Source organism: Bacillus rossius, chromosome 6 (genome assembly GCF_032445375.1).
Source record: "Bacillus rossius redtenbacheri isolate Brsri chromosome 6, Brsri_v3, whole genome shotgun sequence".
Taxonomy (NCBI): Eukaryota; Metazoa; Arthropoda; class Insecta; order Phasmatodea; family Bacillidae; genus Bacillus; species Bacillus rossius.
The window spans coordinates 60357918-60378863 of record NC_086334.1 but is presented as its reverse complement, the minus strand read 5'-3'; the positions used below and the strand labels follow the sequence as shown (position 1 = coordinate 60378863).

Sequence of the window (20946 nt, the reverse complement as noted above, 5' to 3'; positions counted from 1 at the left end):
CGTATTAGGATTTGGAAAGTGTCTACTAATGATGTACATTTCCAGCACCTTCTCTAGGTAGGTTTCTGCTCACTGTACTGCATTTACTCACATACGAGTATTGTTAACCTTTACAGATTATTTATCAACTGAAGTGGGCAATTTATATCTTAATTATACGGAGATTAATTAAACTTCGAATGTGTGGGTCACGGTGTAGCCAACATTATAGTCGAAATTATCTTTAGGGCTATTAAAAAAAAATTATAGTAAGTTATGTTATTTATAAAAAAAATTATATATAAGTATGAATTGCAAATAGAGCTTAAAATTCTTACTTGATAAAATAAAATACGGAAAAAAATAACGGCAAGGAATAATGTTAAATTTCGTTATAACAAAAAAAAATCGACTATCCAGCCGCGAAGGTAGGTAGTTCTCATTTCGACCCTCACGTGTTGAAACACGTGGAAGACCGCACACACGCCGGCTACTGTCTGCGGTGCTGGTACTCACGGGCTGCATGGCGGCGTGTCTGCTGCTCGCTGCGGCACACACCTCGCTCCTGCTCCGGCCGTGTCGACGGCGCGACTGAGGCGCGCGCCCCGCGCGGCGCCCTTATACGTGCGCCCCACTTCCCCCTCCCTTCCCCTGACGGGGCACGATCTGGATGGATCTTTGCTCGAGTCACGGCTCTGACTTGTCTGCGCAGCGTTTCGTATTCACACTACACGAGTTGTGGACATTCTTAAAAACATATACATTATTTAATACCTAATATCACAAAGCCTTTCCTGCGCCTTAATAACGCCAAACACTGTCATCGTTGTAGATATTTCAAAATACATAACTTTCGCGGGAAAAACAATTTGCATAGCATATTAGCATGATTAATTTTCAAAGCCAAAAAGGCAATATTTTGTATAAGTTCAGTAATAAAACTTTTTCTTATTTCAATAATATTCGCTACTTTGCGATGTCGTAAGTTTTTCTTTCATATATTTTTTTTTGTTGGTGTCATAAAACTCAAAAAATTTAATTATTTTTACATTTTAGAAATATATTTTAATATGCCATAAGTAGCCAATAACATTTAATATTAACCTGACACGTTTCACTCACTTAATCCATTTAGATCTTCTTATGTAAAAATATGATTTCGATGGATAGTTGTTCAATGGAATTTAAAATACCACGAAATTTTCAATAGTATGAATATTTCTGTATATTTGTGTCTCTCAACATCGCTGCGACCACGTCACGTGGTGAGGGTCTCGTGGTGAGGGTCTCGTGGTGAGAGTCTCGTGGTGAGGGTCACGTGGTGAGGTTCTCGTGGTGAGGGTCTCGTGGTGAGGGTCTCGTGGTGAGGGTCTCGTGGTGAGGGTCTCGTGGCGAGGGTCTCGTGGTGAGGGTCTCGTGGTGAGGGTCTCGTGGTGAGGGTCTCGTGGTGAGGGTCTCGTGGTGAGGGTCTCGTGGCGAGGGTCTCGTGGTGAGGGTCTCGTGGTGAGGGTCTCGTGGTGAGGGTCTCGTGGTGAGGGTCTCGTGGTGAGGGTCTCGTGGCGAGGGTCTCGTGGTGAGGGTCTCGTGGCGAGGGTCTCGTGGTGAGGGTCTCGTGGTGAGGGTCTCGTGGTGAGGGTCTCGTGGTGAGGGTCTCGTGGTGAGGGTCTCGTGGCGAGGGTCTCGTGGTGAGGTTCTCGTGGTGAGGGTCTCGTGGCGAGGGTCTCGTGGTGAGGGTCTCGTGGCGAGGGTCTCGTGGTGAGGGTCTCGTGGTGAGGGTCTCGTGGTGAGGGTCTCGTGGCGAGGGTCTCGTGGTGAGGGTCTCGTGGTGAGGGTCTCGTGGTGAGGGTCTCGTGGTGAGGGTCTCGTGGTGAGGGTCTCGTGGCGAGGGTCTCGTGGTGAGGGTCTCGTGGTGAGGGTCTCGTGGTGAGGGTCTCGTGGTGAGGGTCTCGTGGTGAGGGTCTCGTGGCGAGGGTCTCGTGGTGAGGGTCTCGTGGCGAGGGTCTCGTGGTGAGGGTCTCGTGGTGAGGGTCTCGTGGTGAGGGTCTCGTGGTGAGGGTCTCGTGGTGAGGGTCTCGTGGCGAGGGTCTCGTGGTGAGGTTCTCGTGGTGAGGGTCTCGTGGCGAGGGTCTCGTGGTGAGGGTCTCGTGGCGAGGGTCTCGTGGTGAGGGTCTCGTGGTGAGGGTCTCGTGGCGAGGGTCTCGTGGTGGGGGTCTCGTGGTGAGGGTCTCGTGGTGAGGGTCTCGTGGTGAGGGTCTCGTGGTGAGGGTCTCGTGGTGGGGGTCTCGTGGCGAGGGTCTCGTGGTGAGGGTCTCGTGGTGAGGGTCTCGTGGTGAGGGTCTCGTGGCGAGGGTCTCGTGGTGAGGGTCTCGTGGTGAGGGTCTCGTGGCGAGGGTCTCGTGGCGAGGGTCTCGTGGTGAGGGTCTCGTGGCGAGGGTCTCGTGGTGAGGGTCTCGTGGTGAGAGTCTCGTGGTGAGGGTCACGTGGTGAGGTTCTCGTGGTGAGGGTCTCGTGGTGAGGGTCTCGTGGTGAGGGTCTCGTGGTGGGGGTCTCGTGGCGAGGGTCTCGTGGTGAGGGTCTCGTGGTGAGGGTCTCGTGGCGAGGGTCTCGTGGTGAGGGTCTCGTGGTGAGGGTCTCGTGGTGAGGGTCTCGTGGTGGGGGTCTCGTGGCGAGGGTCTCGTGGTGAGGGTCTCGTGGTGAGGGTCTCGTGGTGAGGGTCTCGTGGTGAGGGTCTCGTGGTGAGGGTCTCGTGGCGAGGGTCTCGTGGCGAGGGTCTCGTGGTGAGGGTCTCGTGGTGAGGGTCTCGTGGTGAGGGTCTCGTGGTGGGGGTCTCGTGGCGAGGGTCTCGTGGTGAGGGTCTCGTGGTGAGGGTCTCGTGGTGAGGGTCTCGTGGTGAGGGTCTCGTGGTGAGGGTCTCGTGGCGAGGGTCTCGTGGCGAGGGTCTCGTGGTGAGGGTCTCGTGGTGAGGGTCTCGTGGTGAGGGTCTCGTGGTGAGGGTCTCGTGGCGAGGGTCTCGTGGTGAGGGTCTCGTGGTGAGGGTCTCGTGGTGAGGGTCTCGTGGTGGGGGTCTCGTGGCGAGGGTCTCGTGGCGAGGGTCTCGTGGTGAGGGTCTCGTGGTGAGGGTCTCGTGGTGAGGGTCTCGTGGCGAGGGTCTCGTGGCGAGGGTCTCGTGGTGAGGGTCTCGTGGCGAGGGTCTCGTGGTGAGGGTCTCGTGGTGAGAGTCTCGTGGTGAGGGTCACGTGGTGAGGTTCTCGTGGTGAGGGTCTCGTGGTGAGGGTCTCGTGGTGAGGGTCTCGTGGTGAGGGTCTCGTGGTGAGGGTCTCGTGGTGAGGGTCTCGTGGTGAGGGTCTCGTGGCGAGGGTCTCGTGGCGAGGGTCTCGTGGTGAGGGTCTCGTGGTGAGGGTCTCGTGGTGAGGGTCTCGTGGTGAGGGTCTCGTGGCGAGGGTCTCGTGGTGAGGGTCTCGTGGTGAGGGTCTCGTGGTGAGGGTCTCGTGGTGGGGGTCTCGTGGCGAGGGTCTCGTGGTGAGGGTCTCGTGGCGAGGGTCTCGTGGCGAGGGTCTCGTGGTGAGGGTCTCGTGGTGAGGGTCACGTGGTGAGGTTCTCGTGGTGAGGGTCTCGTGGTGAGGGTCTCGTGGTGAGGGTCTCGTGGTGAGGGTCTCGTGGTGAGGGTCTCGTGGCGAGGGTCTCGTGGCGAGGGTCTCGTGGTGAGGGTCTCGTGGTGAGGGTCTCGTGGTGAGGGTCTCGTGGTGAGGGTCTCGTGGCGAGGGTCTCGTGGTGAGGGTCTCGTGGTGAGGGTCTCGTGGTGAGGGTCTCGTGGTGGGGGTCTCGTGGCGAGGGTCTCGTGGTGAGGGTCTCGTGGTGAGGGTCTCGTGGTGAGGGTCTCGTGGCGAGGGTCTCGTGGCGAGGGTCTCGTGGTGAGGGTCTCGTGGCGAGGGTCTCGTGGTGAGGGTCTCGTGGTGAGAGTCTCGTGGTGAGGGTCACGTGGTGAGGTTCTCGTGGTGAGGGTCTCGTGGTGAGGGTCTCGTGGTGAGGGTCTCGTGGTGAGGGTCTCGTGGTGAGGGTCTCGTGGTGAGGGTCTCGTGGCGAGGGTCTCGTGGTGAGGGTCTCGTGGCGAGGGTCTCGTGGTGAGGGTCTCGTGGTGAGGGTCTCGTGGTGAGGGTCTCGTGGTGAGGGTCTCGTGGTGAGGGTCTCGTGGTGAGGGTCTCGTGGTGAGGGTCTCGTGGCGAGGGTCTCGTGGTGAGGGTCTCGTGGTGAGGGTCTCGTGGTGGGGGTCTCGTGGTGAGGGTCTCGTGGTGAGGGTCTCGTGGCGAGGGTCTCGTGGTGAGGGTCTCGTGGTGAGGGTCTCGTGGTGAGGGTCTCGTGGCGAGGGTCTCGTGGTGAGGGTCTCGTGGCGAGGGTCTCGTGGTGAGGGTCTCGTGGTGAGGGTCTCGTGGTGAGGGTCTCGTGGTGAGGGTCTCGTGGCGAGGGTCTCGTGGTGAGGGTCTCGTGGTGAGGGTCTCGTGGTGAGGGTCTCGTGGTGAGGGTCTCGTGGCGAGGGTCTCGTGGCGAGGGTCTCGTGGTGAGGGTCTCGTGGTGAGGGTCTCGTGGTGAGGGTCTCGTGGTGAGGGTCTCGTGGTGAGGGTCTCGTGGTGAGGGTCTCGTGGTGAGGGTCTCGTGGCGAGGGTCTCGTGGTGAGGGTCTCGTGGTGAGGGTCTCGTGGTGGGGGTCTCGTGGCGAGGGTCTCGTGGCGAGGGTCTCGTGGTGAGGGTCTCGTGGTGAGGGTCTCGTGGTGAGGGTCTCGTGGTGAGGGTCTCGTGGCGAGGGTCTCGTGGCGAGGGTCTCGTGGTGAGGGTCTCGTGGCGAGGGTCTCGTGGTGAGGGTCTCGTGGTGAGGGTCTCGTGGTGAGGGTCTCGTGGCGAGGGTCTCGTGGTGAGGGTCTCGTGGTGAGGGTCTCGTGGTGAGGGTCTCGTGGTGAGAGTCTCGTGGTGAGGGTCACGTGGTGAGGTTCTCGTGGTGAGGGTCTCGTGGTGAGGGTCTCGTGGTGAGGGTCTCGTGGTGAGGGTCTCGTGGTGAGGGTCTCGTGGTGAGGGTCTCGTGGTGAGGGTCTCGTGGCGAGGGTCTCGTGGTGAGGGTCTCGTGGTGAGGGTCTCGTGGTGGGGGTCTCGTGGTGAGGGTCTCGTGGCGAGGGTCTCGTGGTGAGGGTCTCGTGGTGAGGGTCTCGTGGTGAGGGTCTCGTGGTGAGGGTCTCGTGGCGAGGGTCTCGTGGCGAGGGTCTCGTGGTGAGGGTCTCGTGGCGAGGGTCTCGTGGTGAGGGTCTCGTGGTGAGGGTCTCGTGGTGAGGGTCTCGTGGCGAGGGTCTCGTGGCGAGGGTCTCGTGGTGAGGGTCTCGTGGCGAGGGTCTCGTGGTGAGGGTCTCGTGGTGAGGGTCTCGTGGCGAGGGTCTCGTGGTGAGGGTCTCGTGGCGAGGGTCTCGTGGTGAGGGTCTCGTGGTGAGGGTCTCGTGGCGAGGGTCTCGTGGTGAGGGTCTCGTGGTGAGGGTCTCGTGGTGAGGGTCTCGTGGCGAGGGTCTCGTGGTGAGGGTCTCGTGGCGAGGGTCTCGTGGCGAGGGTCTCGTGGCGAGGGTCTCGTGGTGAGGGTCTCGTGGTGAGGTTCTCGTGGTGAGGGTCTCGTGGCGAGGGTCTCGTGGTGAGGGTCTCGTGGTGAGGGTCTCGTGGTGAGGGTCTCGTGGCGAGGGTCTCGTGGTGAGGGTCTCGTGGTGAGGGTCTCGTGGCGAGGGTCTCGTGGTGAGGGTCTCGTGGCGAGGGTCTCGTGGTGGGGGTCTCGTGGTGAGGGTCTCGTGGCGAGGGTCTCGTGGTGAGGGTCTCGTGGCGAGGGTCTCGTGGTGAGGGTCTCGTGGTGAGGGTCTCGTGGTGAGGGTCTCGTGGTGGGGGTCTCGTGGTGGGGGTCTCGTGGTGGGGGTCTCGTGGTGAGGGTCTCGTGGTGGGGGTCTCGTGGTGAGGGTCTCGTGGTGAGGGTCTCGTGGTGAGGGTCTCGTGGTGGGGGTCTCGTGGTGAGGGTCTCGTGGTGGGGGTCTCGTGGTGGGGGTCTCGTGGTGGGGGTCTCGTGGTGAGGGTCTCGTGGTGAGGGTCTCGTGGTGAGGGTCTCGTGGTGAGGGTCTCGTGGTGGGGGTCTCGTGGTGAGGGTCTCGTGGTGAGGGTCTCGTGGTGAGGGTCTCGTGGTGGGGGTCTCGTGGTGAGGGTCTCGTGGTGAGGGTCTCGTGGTGGGGGTCTCGTGGTGGGGGTCTCGTGGTGGGGGTCTCGTGGTGGGGGTCTCGTGGTGAGGGTCTCGTGGCGAGGGTCTCGTGGCGAGGGTCTCGTGGTGAGGGTCTCGTGGTGAGGGTCTCGTGGTGAGGGTCTCGTGGTGAGGGTCTCGTGGTGAGGGTCTCGTGGTGGGGGTCTCGTGGTGGGGGTCTCGTGGTGGGGGTCTCGTGGTGGGGGTCTCGTGGTGAGGGTCTCGTGGTGAGGGTCTCGTGGCGAGGATCACGTGGTGAGGGTCTCGTGGTGAGGGTCTCGTGGTGAGGGTCTCGTGGTGAGGGTCTCGTGGTGAGGGTCTCGTGGTGAGGGTCTCGTGGTGAGGGTCTCGTGGTGGGGGTCTCGTGGTGGGGGTCTCGTGGTGAGGGTCTCGTGGTGAGGGTCTCGTGGTGGGGGTCTCGTGGTGAGGGTCTCGTGGTGAGGGTCTCGTGGTGAGGGTCTCGTGGTGGGGGTCTCGTGGTGGGGGTCTCGTGGTGAGGGTCTCGTGGTGAGGGTCTCGTGGTGAGGGTCTCGTGGTGAGGGTCTCGTGGTGGGGGTCTCGTGGTGAGGGTCTCGTGGTGAGGGTCTCGTGGTGAGGGTCTCGTGGTGGGGGTCTCGTGGTGAGGGTCTCGTGGTGAGGGTCTCGTGGTGGGGGTCTCGTGGTGGGGGTCTCGTGGTGGGGGTCTCGTGGTGGGGGTCTCGTGGTGAGGGTCTCGTGGCGAGGGTCTCGTGGTGAGGGTCTCGTGGTGAGGGTCTCGTGGTGAGGGTCTCGTGGTGAGGGTCTCGTGGTGAGGGTCTCGTGGTGGGGGTCTCGTGGTGGGGGTCTCGTGGTGGGGGTCTCGTGGTGGGGGTCTCGTGGTGAGGGTCTCGTGGTGAGGGTCTCGTGGCGAGGATCACGTGGTGAGGGTCTCGTGGTGGGGGTCTCGTGGTGAGGGTCTCGTGGTGAGGGTCTCGTGGTGAGGGTCTCGTGGTGGGGGTCTCGTGGTGGGGGTCTCGTGGTGGGGGTCTCGTGGTGAGGGTCTCGTGGTGAGGGTCTCGTGGTGAGGGTCTCGTGGTGGGGGTCTCGTGGTGAGGGTCTCGTGGTGGGGGTCTCGTGGTGAGGGTCTCGTGGTGGGGGTCTCGTGGTGGGGGTCTCGTGGTGAGGGTCTCGTGGTGAGGGTCTCGTGGTGAGGGTCTCGTGGTGAGGGTCTCGTGGTGAGGGTCTCGTGGTGAGGGTCTCGTGGTGAGGGTCTCGTGGTGAGGGTCTCGTGGTGAGGGTCTCGTGGTGAGGGTCTCGTGGTGAGGGTCTCGTGGTGGGGGTCTCGTGGTGGGGGTCTCGTGGTGGGGGTCTCGTGGTGAGGGTCTCGTGGTGAGGGTCTCGTGGTGAGGGTCTCGTGGTGAGGGTCTCGTGGTGAGGGTCTCGTGGTGAGGGTCTCGTGGTGGGGGTCTCGTGGTGGGGGTCTCGTGGTGGGGGTCTCGTGGTGAGGGTCTCGTGGTGGGGGTCTCGTGGTGAGGGTCTCGTGGTGGGGGTCTCGTGGTGGGGGTCTCGTGGTGAGGGTCTCGTGGTGGGGGTCTCGTGGTGGGGGTCTCGTGGTGGGGGTCTCGTGGTGGGGGTCTCGTGGTGAGGGTCTCGTGGTGAGGGTCTCGTGGTGGGGGTCTCGTGGTGAGGGTCTCGTGGTGGGGGTCTCGTGGTGAGGGTCTCGTGGTGGGGGTCTCGTGGTGGGGGTCTCGTGGTGGGGGTCTCGTGGTGAGGGTCTCGTGGTGAGGGTCTCGTGGTGAGGGTCTCGTGGTGAGGGTCTCGTGGTGGGGGTCTCGTGGTGAGGGTCTCGTGGTGAGGGTCTCGTGGTGAGGGTCTCGTGGTGAGGGTCTCGTGGTGAGGGTCTCGTGGTGGGGGTCTCGTGGTGGGGGTCTCGTGGTGGGGGTCTCGTGGTGGGGGTCTCGTGGTGGGGGTCTCGTGGTGGGGGTCTCGTGGTGAGGGTCTCGTGGTGAGGGTCTCGTGGTGAGGGTCTCGTGGTGAGGGTCTCGTGGTGGGGGTCTCGTGGTGGGGGTCTCGTGGTGGGGGTCTCGTGGTGAGGGTCTCGTGGTGGGGGTCTCGTGGTGAGGGTCTCGTGGTGGGGGTCTCGTGGTGGGGGTCTCGTGGTGGGGGTCTCGTGGTGGGGGTCTCGTGGTGGGGGTCTCGTGGTGGGGGTCTCGTGGTGGGGGTCTCGTGGTGAGGGTCTCGTGGTGAGGGTCTCGTGGTGAGGGTCTCGTGGTGGGGGTCTCGTGGTGGGGGTCTCGTGGTGAGGGTCTCGTGGTGGGGGTCTCGTGGTGGGGGTCTCGTGGTGGGGGTCTCGTGGTGGGGGTCTCGTGGTGAGGGTCTCGTGGTGAGGGTCTCGTGGTGGGGGTCTCGTGGTGAGGGTCTCGTGGTGGGGGTCTCGTGGTGAGGGTCTCGTGGTGGGGGTCTCGTGGTGGGGGTCTCGTGGTGGGGGTCTCGTGGTGAGGGTCAGGTGGTGGGGGTCTCGTGGTGAGGGTCTCGTGGTGGGGGTCTCGTGGTGAGGGTCTCGTGGTGAGGGTCTCGTGGTGAGGGTCTCGTGGTGGGGGTCTCGTGGTGGGGGTCTCGTGGTGAGGGTCTCGTGGTGGGGGTCTCGTGGTGGGGGTCTCGTGGTGGGGGTCTCGTGGTGGGGGTCTCGTGGTGAGGGTCTCGTGGTGAGGGTCTCGTGGTGGGGGTCTCGTGGTGAGGGTCTCGTGGTGGGGGTCTCGTGGTGAGGGTCTCGTGGTGAGGGTCTCGTGGTGAGGGTCTCGTGGTGGGGGTCTCGTGGTGGGGGTCTCGTGGTGGGGGTCTCGTGGTGGGGGTCTCGTGGTGAGGGTCTCGTGGTGAGGGTCTCGTGGTGAGGGTCTCGTGGTGAGGGTCTCGTGGTGAGGGTCTCGTGGTGAGGGTCTCGTGGTGAGGGTCTCGTGGTGGGGGTCTCGTGGTGGGGGTCTCGTGGTGGGGGTCTCGTGGTGAGGGTCTCGTGGTGGGGGTCTCGTGGTGGGGGTCTCGTGGTGGGGGTCTCGTGGTGAGGGTCTCGTGGTGAGGGTCTCGTGGTGAGGGTCTCGTGGTGGGGGTCTCGTGGTGAGGGTCTCGTGGTGAGGGTCTCGTGGTGAGGGTCTCGTGGTGGGGGTCTCGTGGTGGGGGTCTCGTGGTGGGGGTCTCGTGGTGAGGGTCTCGTGGTGAGGGTCTCGTGGTGAGGGTCTCGTGGTGGGGGTCTCGTGGTGAGGGTCTCGTGGTGAGGGTCTCGTGGTGAGGGTCTCGTGGTGAGGGTCTCGTGGTGGGGGTCTCGTGGTGAGGGTCTCGTGGTGGGGGTCTCGTGGTGAGGGTCTCGTGGTGGGGGTCTCGTGGTGGGGGTCTCGTGGTGGGGGTCTCGTGGTGGGGGTCTCGTGGTGGGGGTCTCGTGGTGAGGGTCTCGTGGTGAGGGTCTCGTGGTGGGGGTCTCGTGGTGAGGGTCTCGTGGTGGGGGTCTCGTGGTGAGGGTCTCGTGGTGAGGGTCTCGTGGTGAGGGTCTCGTGGCGAGGATCACGTGGTGAGGGTCTCGTGGTGAGGGTCTCGTGGTGAGGGTCTCGTTGTGAGGGTCTCGTGGTGAGGGTCTCGTGGTGAGGGTCTCGTGGTGAGGGTCTCGTGGTGAGGGTCTCGTGGTGAGGGTCTCGTTGTGAGGGTCTCGTGGTGAGGGTCTCGTGGTGAGGGTCTCGTGGTGAGGGTCTCGTGGTGAGGGTCTCGTTGTGAGGGTCTCGTTGTGAGGGTCTCGTGGTGAGGGTCTCGTGGTGAGGGTCTCGTGGTGAGGGTCTTGTGGTGAGGGTCTCGTGGTGAGGGTCTCGTGGTGAGGATCTCGCCATCCCAGTGGTTCAGTACTCACCCCACTGCCCGTTGCTTTAAGCCTCTGTGTGAAGCCGTGTCGAGTTCAACAGTAGAAACACACACTATTGTAAATTATAATAATTACCACAGAACGTACAGAACAGCAAAAACGTCGACAATTTCATGTTTGTTTGTCATATCCAGCTTAGTTATATATTAAATAATACAAGTATAAACATTATCATTTTTAAGTGATACTTAGACTTTGTTCTTCCTGATCGAGACAATAATAAAAATAAGTTTTTTTTATAAATACCTATGCATAAATCTACACACAAACACATGACAAGCTGCGGTCCTGGTATGTCTAGGAACTTTTGAAGAAAAAGAAAGTGGTTTCAGTTGGCTCCTTGGTTCGATTATATAAGTGGTATATTTCATTACTCCCTTTATTTGTGACTGTTGCTGGGGTTTGTTTCTCCCGCTGCGCCGAAGGAGCAGGCGGCATCCCGCCGGCCAGCGGTGCGTGGCGGGTAGCCAGCCAGCCAGGGGCACTTTCAGACACTCGCACATCAGACTGAGAGGTGACAGGTAGAGTATCGGAGTTGCACGGTTGAGCACAGCGACTCCAGTAGACGGGACCCCAGTACTCCAGTGGACACTACAAGGCACATGGACACTCTGTGGTCTCGCCGAGGGACTTCACCGCAGGGCAGCGCGAAGCTACTAAGAGATAATAGCAGCTCTGCAGGGAAATATCCAGGTCAGAAATAATGACGCGGAGAAACAACTTTTAACCCCTATTTCTATTTTATTGAATGTTAATTCAAAATTTTCAAAGGTAACATTTTGAAAATTTAACTGTATTGAATATTTCAAAATTTGAGGTACATGCGAAATGAGGTGATAGAACATAATCGGACAAGCACGAATCACCATACCATCAACACTCGAAACTCAACAAGATAAAGCGGTAACGGGAGGTGCGTGCTGTGTTGGGAAATGATGAGAATCAAAATGCAGAATGCGATGGAATGACGGAACAGAGAATTGTTTTCTCCGACAACTCGGGACTGCGCAGACCTGCACAGCACTGCGGCAGGCCACAGCGAGTCAGGCACAGACGTGTCGCGTGGCAACAGCCGAGACGGTGATCCAGGCCACAGGAAAGCGACTTCTAACTATTCTCCGGTCGTGTACCAAGCACACATTGTGCGGTGACTTCTGACGTGAATACGTCTTTAAAATTTCTTCCAAAGTGGGAGGCAATTCAAAAAAACAAACGATAACAAAATCAGGGGATACAGTATGGTGTTTCAGCTACATATCTATCATCTCCATCTAAAATTTAATCACACCACTGGATAGCTAAAGGATCAAGGAATTCGTTACGCTAAGTGATGGACTGTGACGCATCGCGCGCGGTGGAGGGGGAAGCGCCGCCATTTTGAGGTAATTTTACTACGTTTCGAGATTTCCATTTAGTATAACTTTTGACTCGGAGAAGTTAAGACGTTCGTTTGGGTATCAAACGTCAGCTCTCGACAAAATCAATCGATTGCATGTATAAAATATTAGTGTAAAATAGTTACAGGGTAGTGTTAAAATAAAAAAATATATAATCAAAAAATATAATGTCGGCCTATACGTGACTTCTTAGTGTTCAAACATGATTATAACATACATAAAATTAGCGTATTTTATATTTTTTATAGAAAATATTACCTGTTACGTACACGTATTCACGTAAAACACACGGCCGTGTCCATGACACAGCCATACCCCCTTTTTTTCCCTGATTTCCTTTTCAATGATAGGTACATTATTTTGATGAATACTGTATAAGGTCAGCCTTAAGAAGATACTCCAACGACGATAGAAACGATGAAAGAAATGTATACGTAATCTCATAGGAAGATAAATGGCTTAAAGAAATTGTTGTGAGGTTAGATAAAACTGTAATAGTCTATGTGAGCCGTCCCCTTTAAGTTTACATTAAGACAGTCAAATGCCACGCGGCTTGCTAGTCAAAACAAGAACAAATTAAAAATTACAAATTAAAGTAGAATAAACTATACATAGTTTTCTAAACGTTTAAATAACACAAAGGTGCCTGCTGTTATCTAACGACTAAAGAGGCGCCCTTATGTTGTTTAGTTGCCCGATCCTCTTGCAGCGTTCACTGTTTTAGTTGTATTTCATAATTTTTATCACGAACTAACTAACTTAAACGTTGTATACTGTTCATGTGTGTTTACATAAATTTGTCTGAAACGTTTGTGCTGTATGGGGATGGATTGGGGGGGGGGGGGGGTTGGTTCTCGACCCCTCTGGGATTAAGAAGCCTCTCAATAAGGTTTGCAATATTGTGACCGAGAAACGTAAAGGTCAAAACTAGTGTTTAATGGGAAACTGACTGTCACTGCTTACCGCACGCACACGGGCCAACATGTGGGCAGTGTGTGTCGCCGCTGTCATGTGGTGGAGCATCACAAGGGGGGAGCGGGGAGGGGGGAGGGGGAGGTCCTGTCGCAGCCCCGGCAGGACTCGTGTCCTGTCCGGCGTGACGGCCGTGAGAGCGCGCCGGAACCGACACGGCGATTGCAGTCGCTCTGGTTCCCCCTCTCCTGCCCGCTGCCGGCCCTGCCTCGCTCGTGGCAGTTGAGTCCAAGTCACCGCGGCCAACACAACAAATATACATTTCGGTATAACAGCTCGAAATGAACTCGATTGGGCAAATCGTAAAAAAAAAAAAAAAATGGGAAGGGGGGGGGGGGGGGTTGTCTGTAAAGTCGGTTTACGGACGATAATTTTACGTGATAACGTCATAAGAAAACATTGATGAAAAATGGCATACTAGTAGTATATAATAGGGCATCCGAGATCAGGCTTCAGGCCGTGGAGCCGGGAGCCGGTCCGCCATATTGGATTGTGTCGTCACGGCGGCTATCTTGGATGAGTGTAACAGGACACAGCGTAACGGGACACATTGTAATGGGACAAGTAGATCACGGCGGCAATTTTGGATCCACCATCTTGGATGACGTAATTGTGTGTTCTCGATCTTTCCGGCGTTGTGTTTTCCGCCATATTGGATGATGACGTCACTGTTGCAATTTTAGCTATGGTCGCCATCTTTAAAATCTTTATTTATTATCCGATTTTAACGGAAAAAATTTAAAATTTATAAAAAAATTCACTTAATAAAATTTTAATGAAAAATAATAAAAATAAAACATTTACGACACGGAGTTCGGAGTCCTCGGTTCGAACCCGACGAGTGCAAAAAAAAAAAATTATGACCGATCCTTCCCCCGTGGTGGCTGCTGGCATACTGACCCCCACCACTTTTTGCCATTCATATATATCGTCACCTAGTATGACGTCATGTCTGCCATCTTGTCTTCGATGCTGGAAGCCATCATCATCATTGTATCGTCGGCGAGAGTGCGCTGACGCCATGTTAGTTTAATTCTTATCCGCTAGAGTGCAGTAATAATTTATTACTGTGACACCCGCCATCTTGAAATTTGGATGCCATCTTGAAAATCCGTAATTATTTAGCTAGAAATTCGGGAAACGTTCCAAAATTCATTAAATAAATCACTCATTAATTTACATATTGATTCGACCGATTCCCGTCCTCGGTTCGATACCCTATCGAAGCAATAATGTTTGATTTTATGTAAAAAATAATAATTTCAATAAACCATGTTCAACATTCTTAAAGAGACTCTAAATCCTCTACTACCATCATCCTATCAGACATCAAGACCGTCATCTTGGAAATCCGTAATTTTAATGCTAGAGATTCGGGAAAAAGCTCAAAATTCATTAAATAAATTTGTAATCTATATAATGATTGATTAGATCGACTAAGGTCCTTGGTTCGATCCCTGGCCGATACAAAACAACTTTAATATTTTAAAAAAGTACCACAAAAGTGGCAGTTTTGAGAAAATAAAAAACACCGCAAGTTCTTTTAAAAAAACTTTTATCACATAAGTACTACACTACTACAAGTACAAAAAATACACAGTCAAATTACTAAAGTTTTGTGGATTTCTCGACGTCTGCATCTGCCACCCAAGAATTAAAGCGAGGTGGAAAGCCCCACCACTTGACGTAGGACAGTCCATTTCTTCGTTTTATAATCTTCTCCACCAAGTATGTATCGGGATATAACGTAGGCTGAATCTCTTCGGCATAGAAGCCGCCACGGATAGGTTTTTGGTCCAAATCTTCGAGGTAGTAGGTCCTAGGCTCTGATTCACGAACATGTGTCACACGGAAAAGTTCGGGACTCTAGTTTGCAGTGAAACCTTTCTCGAAGACACCTTTCTGCTTGGAGATTCGCACAATGTCACCGACGTTAGCTTTACGCTTTCGTGGATCTTTCTTCTTCGTGTTGGAAAACACTGTTTGAAGCAGGCGATTGTCCGTTACGTCCTTTTGCTTCATTTTCGTGGTAGAATACACCGTGGAATTATACTCGCTTATTAGTTTCGGCAAGATGTCAAGCCACTTGTAATTTCCGTTAGCCGTGAACTGCCGCCACATCTTGGAACGCAAAGTTCTGTCAAACCTTTCAACAACGGAGGCTTTGACGTTACTAAATGTAGAGTAGTGTTTGATGCCATACTTCTTCATCAAAGCCTTGAAGGTTGTATTGTAGAATTCTTTCCCGAGGTCCGTTTGCAGGTGCGACGGTACACGTCCATCACGCAAAATATTGTTCATGGCCTTGGCTACGTCAGTTGCAGTCTTTGATTTTACAGGTCTCGCCCAAGCGAACTTGCTATAAACATCGATGACTGTCAACATGTACTTGAAAACTTTATTCAATCAGGAATACGGTATCATCTCAACAAGGTCCGCCTGGAATAAATCATCAATTCCACGAACTATGACTTTGCGACGAAGGTATTTCCGTCGAGCAGGAGCATGAAGTTCGCCAGCGATTCCGGTTCGACTCATTGTATGTAGCCGGCTTCCCTCAGTTCTTCAAGTATGGAGACTATTTCGTTGATGTGTGAATAGTTTCCTACACTAAGCGAAGCATGTAGAATTCTAAGGCGATCAACTAATTCATTGGGGTCGTCTCAATATACATAGTCAAATATCTGACCACTTTCTAGCTTTTTTTAAACCTTCGCCATGTATTGTTAGTTCACTGAAGAGATTAGCGAGAATGTCGATTTTTTCATGATATTCGTCTTTATATACATCACTATCTGGATCGTTATCGCGAAAATGTGCATTGGTTAGCTCTAGCAGTTTTTTGTACTCTTGTAAGTCTTTGTGAGAATATCCTTTAGGCTCCCTGCGAAACAGCAATTCGTACAGACCCGGAGTCCCGCACGTTTTGAACGCTTCTACGCGCACGATATTTCCTGGTAGAAAGTCTATTTCTTTAGCACCGAGGAACCACTTATTATGTTTTCTGTACACTCCGTAGGTCGTGTCATTATTCCGGCTCGTAAACGATATCAGGTATGGTCGGACCATTGCATTAACTTGATGTCCCTTTTTCAGTATTTTCTTCTTGTGCATGGGCTCTGTACTTGTTAAGTCCTCTTCTTCTCGATCTGGTTCATACTTTCTCTTCTTTACAGTTGGCATTTCATCTTCAACTTCTGTCTTCACAATGATGGCTGGTTCTTCCTTGTTTTTAAGTTCGTCGAGGCGACTAGTGATTGGTTTAAATATCTCCTCATTTTCCATCTCACGTGCAAGTCTGGTTCGTCTAGCAAGTAAATATTTTTCACGAACAGATTGAATAGCTCGATGAAGGTCACTGGCCAGGTCCGACATTTTACTGGCTGAAAACATATTGCAAGACCTCCTTATATACTTTTTTATTCGTTCGCAGAAACTTCTTTCTTGTGTTTGGCTAAATCTGATTTTGTTGACAAGTGAGATAGTGATGCTTTCAGACTACTTTGAAAAGTTCTCAAATCGTCACGTGTTTGTGCATTCGATACTTCGATCATGTCGTGAATGCGAGAATCCGAGGCTTCCACACGCTGGTCGATGGCAACGAGATACTCTAGTAATTCCTTTTTCACACTGTCTACTTTTTGAGCCAGTAGCGAAATGTATTTGTGGATAACGTCGTCATGAGACTTGAGAGCAGTACGTAAGTCTCGACCGAATTTCGAAATGCTATGACTCATGTTTGGCGATAAACTGATCGAAACCTCGTCTGTACCTGCTCTTATATAGCGGCCAGTCCTTTACGATGACTAGAAATCCGTGCTCTTCTTTCCAACACAAGGAGCACATGTCTTTAAATTCCTGGAATGTCATGTCGGTGTTGACGTGATCATCGTAAGCGTGGCGTAAATTAAGTTCGTCCATGTGAAAAAGTACTATGACATTTGCGTTGTCTCGCAGCAAATGTTTGGGTATTCTACTGTACGTCTGACACAGGTAAACGCAGTCTACCTTGGCGTGTCTGCCCATGGAAAAGTACTCTTGTATTATGCCTTGTTTCTCGCACATTACATCGTCGAAAACAAACACGGAATTAGGCTTTGCTTCGTCGGTAGACACTACATCGGTATTATCGCTAAACGGAAAATACTCCAGACCATCCACCGAGCGTAGAACAGTAGCTAGGCGCTGGTACTTTGGCTGTTGCAACGACTTGGAATACAAGTAAACGTTCTCGAACCGAAGACCGTTTGGCTCCTCCAGTAAACTCAGCAGAACGCACGTTTTTCCGCAGTTGGACGGACCCGCCATTATGCAACGTACGGCAGAGGGCAACAGTAAGCCATGTCGTGATTCACGCGCACTAAATACATCGTCTTGCGTAATGCGCACGGGCAAACACACGTCTTGCTTGACGACCTGCATTGTACTAAAGAAATTGTATAAAATCAAACACATTTATACTTTCTAGTCAGTTGTGCGTAATGACTCGAAGAGGTAAGAACAAAAAACACATCGGTGCAGGACTCGTGAACTCGCTGATAAACAATCTACCATTCGAGCTACACATTCCCGGCTACAGATTCTGCGGCCCCGGCACTAAACTAGCGAAAAGGTTAGCTCGCGGTGACGTGGGCATTAATTCTCTCAACGAAAAGTGCAAGCAGCACGATATCGCATATTCATTAAGCAAGGATCTGGAATCCAGACACCGGGCCGACGATATATTGGCACAGGAAGCCGAAGATATAAGTAAATCGTCGAACGCGGGACTAGGAGAGAAAATCGCAGCGTGGGGTGTTTCCAAAGTCATGAAGGCAAAGACGAAATTAGGACTGGGTGCTCGTCGAGCCAGCTCCATCAAGTCAAAAACTAACTCACGCAAGACCAAACGCAAGACTGGTGCAGGCGTGCAAAAAGTCAAGCAAAAATTACAGACTCTCGACAACAAGATTATAGGAGGATTTCTTCCTTTGCTTTTGCCTGCATTGGGTGCTCTCGGCGGCCTCATCGGTGCAGCGAGCGGTATAGTGCGGGCAGTCAACACTTCGAAGAATGAACGCAAGCAGTTAAAAGAAGCACAGCGACACAATGCCAGCATGGAAGCCATTGCCATCGGTAAAAAAAAACGGCGCAGGACTGTACTTGCAACCTCACAAGACAGGTCGTAGCATGAAAAAGAAACGAATGAAAAAATCCTAAGTTCCCTACCGAAACGACCGCTCACCAACGTAGATTTAATAAAGTACGCACGCAAACTTAAAATACCAAATTTCCGAGGCGTGTTTATGCGAGACACTTTACCCAGCAAGCCAAAAACGCACGAACGTGCCATCATTAATTTAGACACGTCGGCGGGTCGCGGCACGCACTGGGTGGCCTATGTAAAGTCTGGAAAAATGGCCGAGTACTACGATAGTTTTGGAAATTTACGACCTCCACCAGAACTGCGACAGTACCTGGGCCGGTCCACTACGTTGTTTTACAATTACGAAACGGAACAGAGGCTTAATCAAACAAACTGCGGACACTTGTGTCTTCGCTTTTTAACAAACAAAAATTAGCTGACAAATAAAAATTGCTACTTAAAGGTTGTGCAGTGATGATAATTTATTAGTCATGTCGATAACACTTACCTTGACAGGTCACGCATCTGAGCTGCGGGCGGTTCATTTCCCGCCTCTGGATTTAGACGGAGAATGGTGTATCGGACTCGTAGATTTTCAAACGTATAATGCCATACCTAATATCGACGAGGAAAACTGCAAGATCTGCTTCCTGAAAAGCGATGGGACCGCTCATGAAATACGGTTACCTGTTGGCTCTTACGAAATTGGTGACATTGCAAATTACATCAGGGATATGTTACCACAGGATGTAGACTTTCAACTGCGCGGAAATCGAAACACTCAAAAAAGCATTCTAACATGCAGTGAAAATGACGACTTTACGAAACCTGGCACCATAGGTACGATGCTCGGATTCGAATCAAAGGTGTATGATACAGGAAGAACGTACGAATCTACGCGCGCAGTAAACATTTTGCCTGTGAATGTCATAAGAATAAACTGTAATTTGGCAAGTGGAACGTATCTCAACGGAAGACTAAGCAACATGCTGCACGAGTTTTCGCCGATGGTCCCGCCAGGATATAAACTGGTCGAAGTACCGCAAAGTATCATTTACGTTCCAGTCGTCGTGAAGTGCGCACACGAAGTCGTCGTCAGAATCGTTGACCAGTGAGGACGATTGGTGAATTTTCAAGACGAAGAAATTACATTACGTCTGCACTTGAAGCGATGGGCATAAAGTTCGTAACACCGAACAGTTTTAAAATAAATCGTATTGCAGTGAATAAGAACAGTTCTCTACCAGACATCGGTGCATTAACACCAGACAGCATAAAGTATCTTCTCAGTATTGGACAAGTGCCGTGTAAATATGAAAGACGAAATCCTCAACGTGGAAGATCCGGTCATTTTTGATGACAGCATTACGAAAATGGAATTGCACGAGTACCAGCCTTTCCTGCTCGGACCGTACGCACTACCATCGGAAGTACGCATTGCTGTACAGCACCAAGATATTTGTACTTTACCTTCGCAGTCATTTCTACGTATAAGAGGCACGCTGACAAAAGCGGATGGTACGCACCCGACAACGACATCAATATCCTGCAATGGTATTCTTCACCTAATCGAGCGCATTACTTATGTACTCAATGGCGTCGAGGTAGACCAGACGAGAGATGTAGGCATAACATCTGCTATGAAAAATTACCTTTCGCTCACGCCAAATGAACTGTCTGCTGCAAAGATGGTCGGTTGGGCTCTCGAGGATGAATATAAGCTTCTGGTTTATGCAGAAAGGAAGTTCAAGTTTGTGTTCCTCTGTCCATGCTTCTTGGATTCGCTGAGGACTACATGCATATAATCATTAATTCGAAACAAGAGCTCGTACTGCTTCTAGCCAACACGCACATTAATGCAATTGTCACCGCAGCGGAAAACCCTCAAGATGTCTCGCTAACACTTCAGTCTATCGAGTGGATGCTGCCCCACATCCAAGTGAGCACAGTTGAACGAGTCAAGATGTTGAAGAACATAGAAAATGGCAAGAACTTCGATGTGCCATTCCGATATTGGAGCCTGGAAACTTATCCTGGCTTGCCTCATAGTCAGCGTATCAATTGGATAGTAAAGTCCAGCTTCGCTACGGAAAAACCAAGATACATCATCGTCGGGCTTCAGACCGGAAGACAGCTCAATGCAGGAGTAAGTCGCTCCGTATTCGATAACTGTCAAATACGTAATGTAAAAATATTTTTAAACAGCGAAAGTTAACCGTACGTTGACATGAACATGGACTTTGAAAGTGGAAGATTTCTTCTCGCATATCAAATGTACGCCAAGTTTCAGTAAGCTTACCATGGGCGGAGACAGTCACCGATACTGAGTCCCGACAGTTTCAAGAACAAGGCACCGTTAATGGTGTTTGACGTTTCCAAACAGGATGATCGTATAAATTCAAACATCATCGACTGTAGGATCGAGATAACGACTAGCGGAAATATTCCACCAAACACCTATGCTTTTTGTCTGATACTTCACGATCGGCTTGCATCGTACAATTGTAGAGACAAACTTGTGAAAATTCTGACATAAATACCGTTTCCTTTTCTATGATAATTTAGTTACGACCGAGCATTGCTAGCGACAAGATGTACTGCAACCTGCAAGGTTTCCAGAGTCAAAATGGATTCGTGCTCAAGGAAATTAGCGTCACCTCCGGAGACAAGACTCGAACACGCACTTTCCGACCTCCGTATCAGTGGAAACTACTAGACGAAAAAAGTAAACGGTCGAATGAATGGCTATGTAAATATTATCACGGACTAGAGTGGGACGAAGGAAAGATTCCGTACCACCAAGTGAAAAACACTATTGAAGATTTACTAGTTCAAAACGAAATAATCTACGTTGCCGGACCTGAACAGAAGAAATGGCTGAGCAAGTTGTGTGATGCGTCAGTTGTAATTGTAGACCTACAGACCGACTACGGCTGTCCTTCCCTGCGCAAGCTTAGTGCAAAATACGACGTGCAGCCACGTGACAAGTTTGATCGTGTCTGTGCCTGTACAAACTCGCAGTTAATGCAGAAATGGCACACACAATGTTAGTAGGAGCCTGCATATATAAATGGCGTACATACGTACGTGCCTTCAGTTGTCGTTCTACCCGCAAGAAGATGTTTACGTTTCATCCTGCTAACGTGTACGTGAGCGCAAGACCTAGCTTCAGCAGTGTCGAGTACAGCTACTGGGATTCCGGGTATCTACGTACATATACAGAAACCTGTGATGGAGGCGCTCAGCATTGGCGGTTTGCGCACTTTCCTGTGTCCTACGAACCGACTCAGCTGCTGGTAGATTGTTGCGAACCTGGAAACTGTGCCGTCTATCACATGAGACCACACACAATCATTCCTGCTAGCATC

The 20946-nt window shown here is 52.7% G+C and overlaps 1 protein-coding gene across 2 annotated transcripts in view; it reads right to left on the bottom strand.

The window, feature by feature from the left end:
• LOC134533246 (myelin regulatory factor-like) overlaps positions 1-568 on the bottom strand; it is a 39900-nt gene extending 39332 nt beyond the window's left edge. For both annotated transcript variants that reach the window (XM_063370658.1, XM_063370659.1), the window contains exon 1: positions 496-568. In XM_063370658.1, the coding sequence (XP_063226728.1) occupies positions 496-504 (9 nt within the window). In that variant the 5' untranslated portion in view covers positions 505-568. The remainder of the gene's footprint in view (positions 1-495) is intronic.
• Positions 569-20946: the final 20378 nt, after the last annotated feature.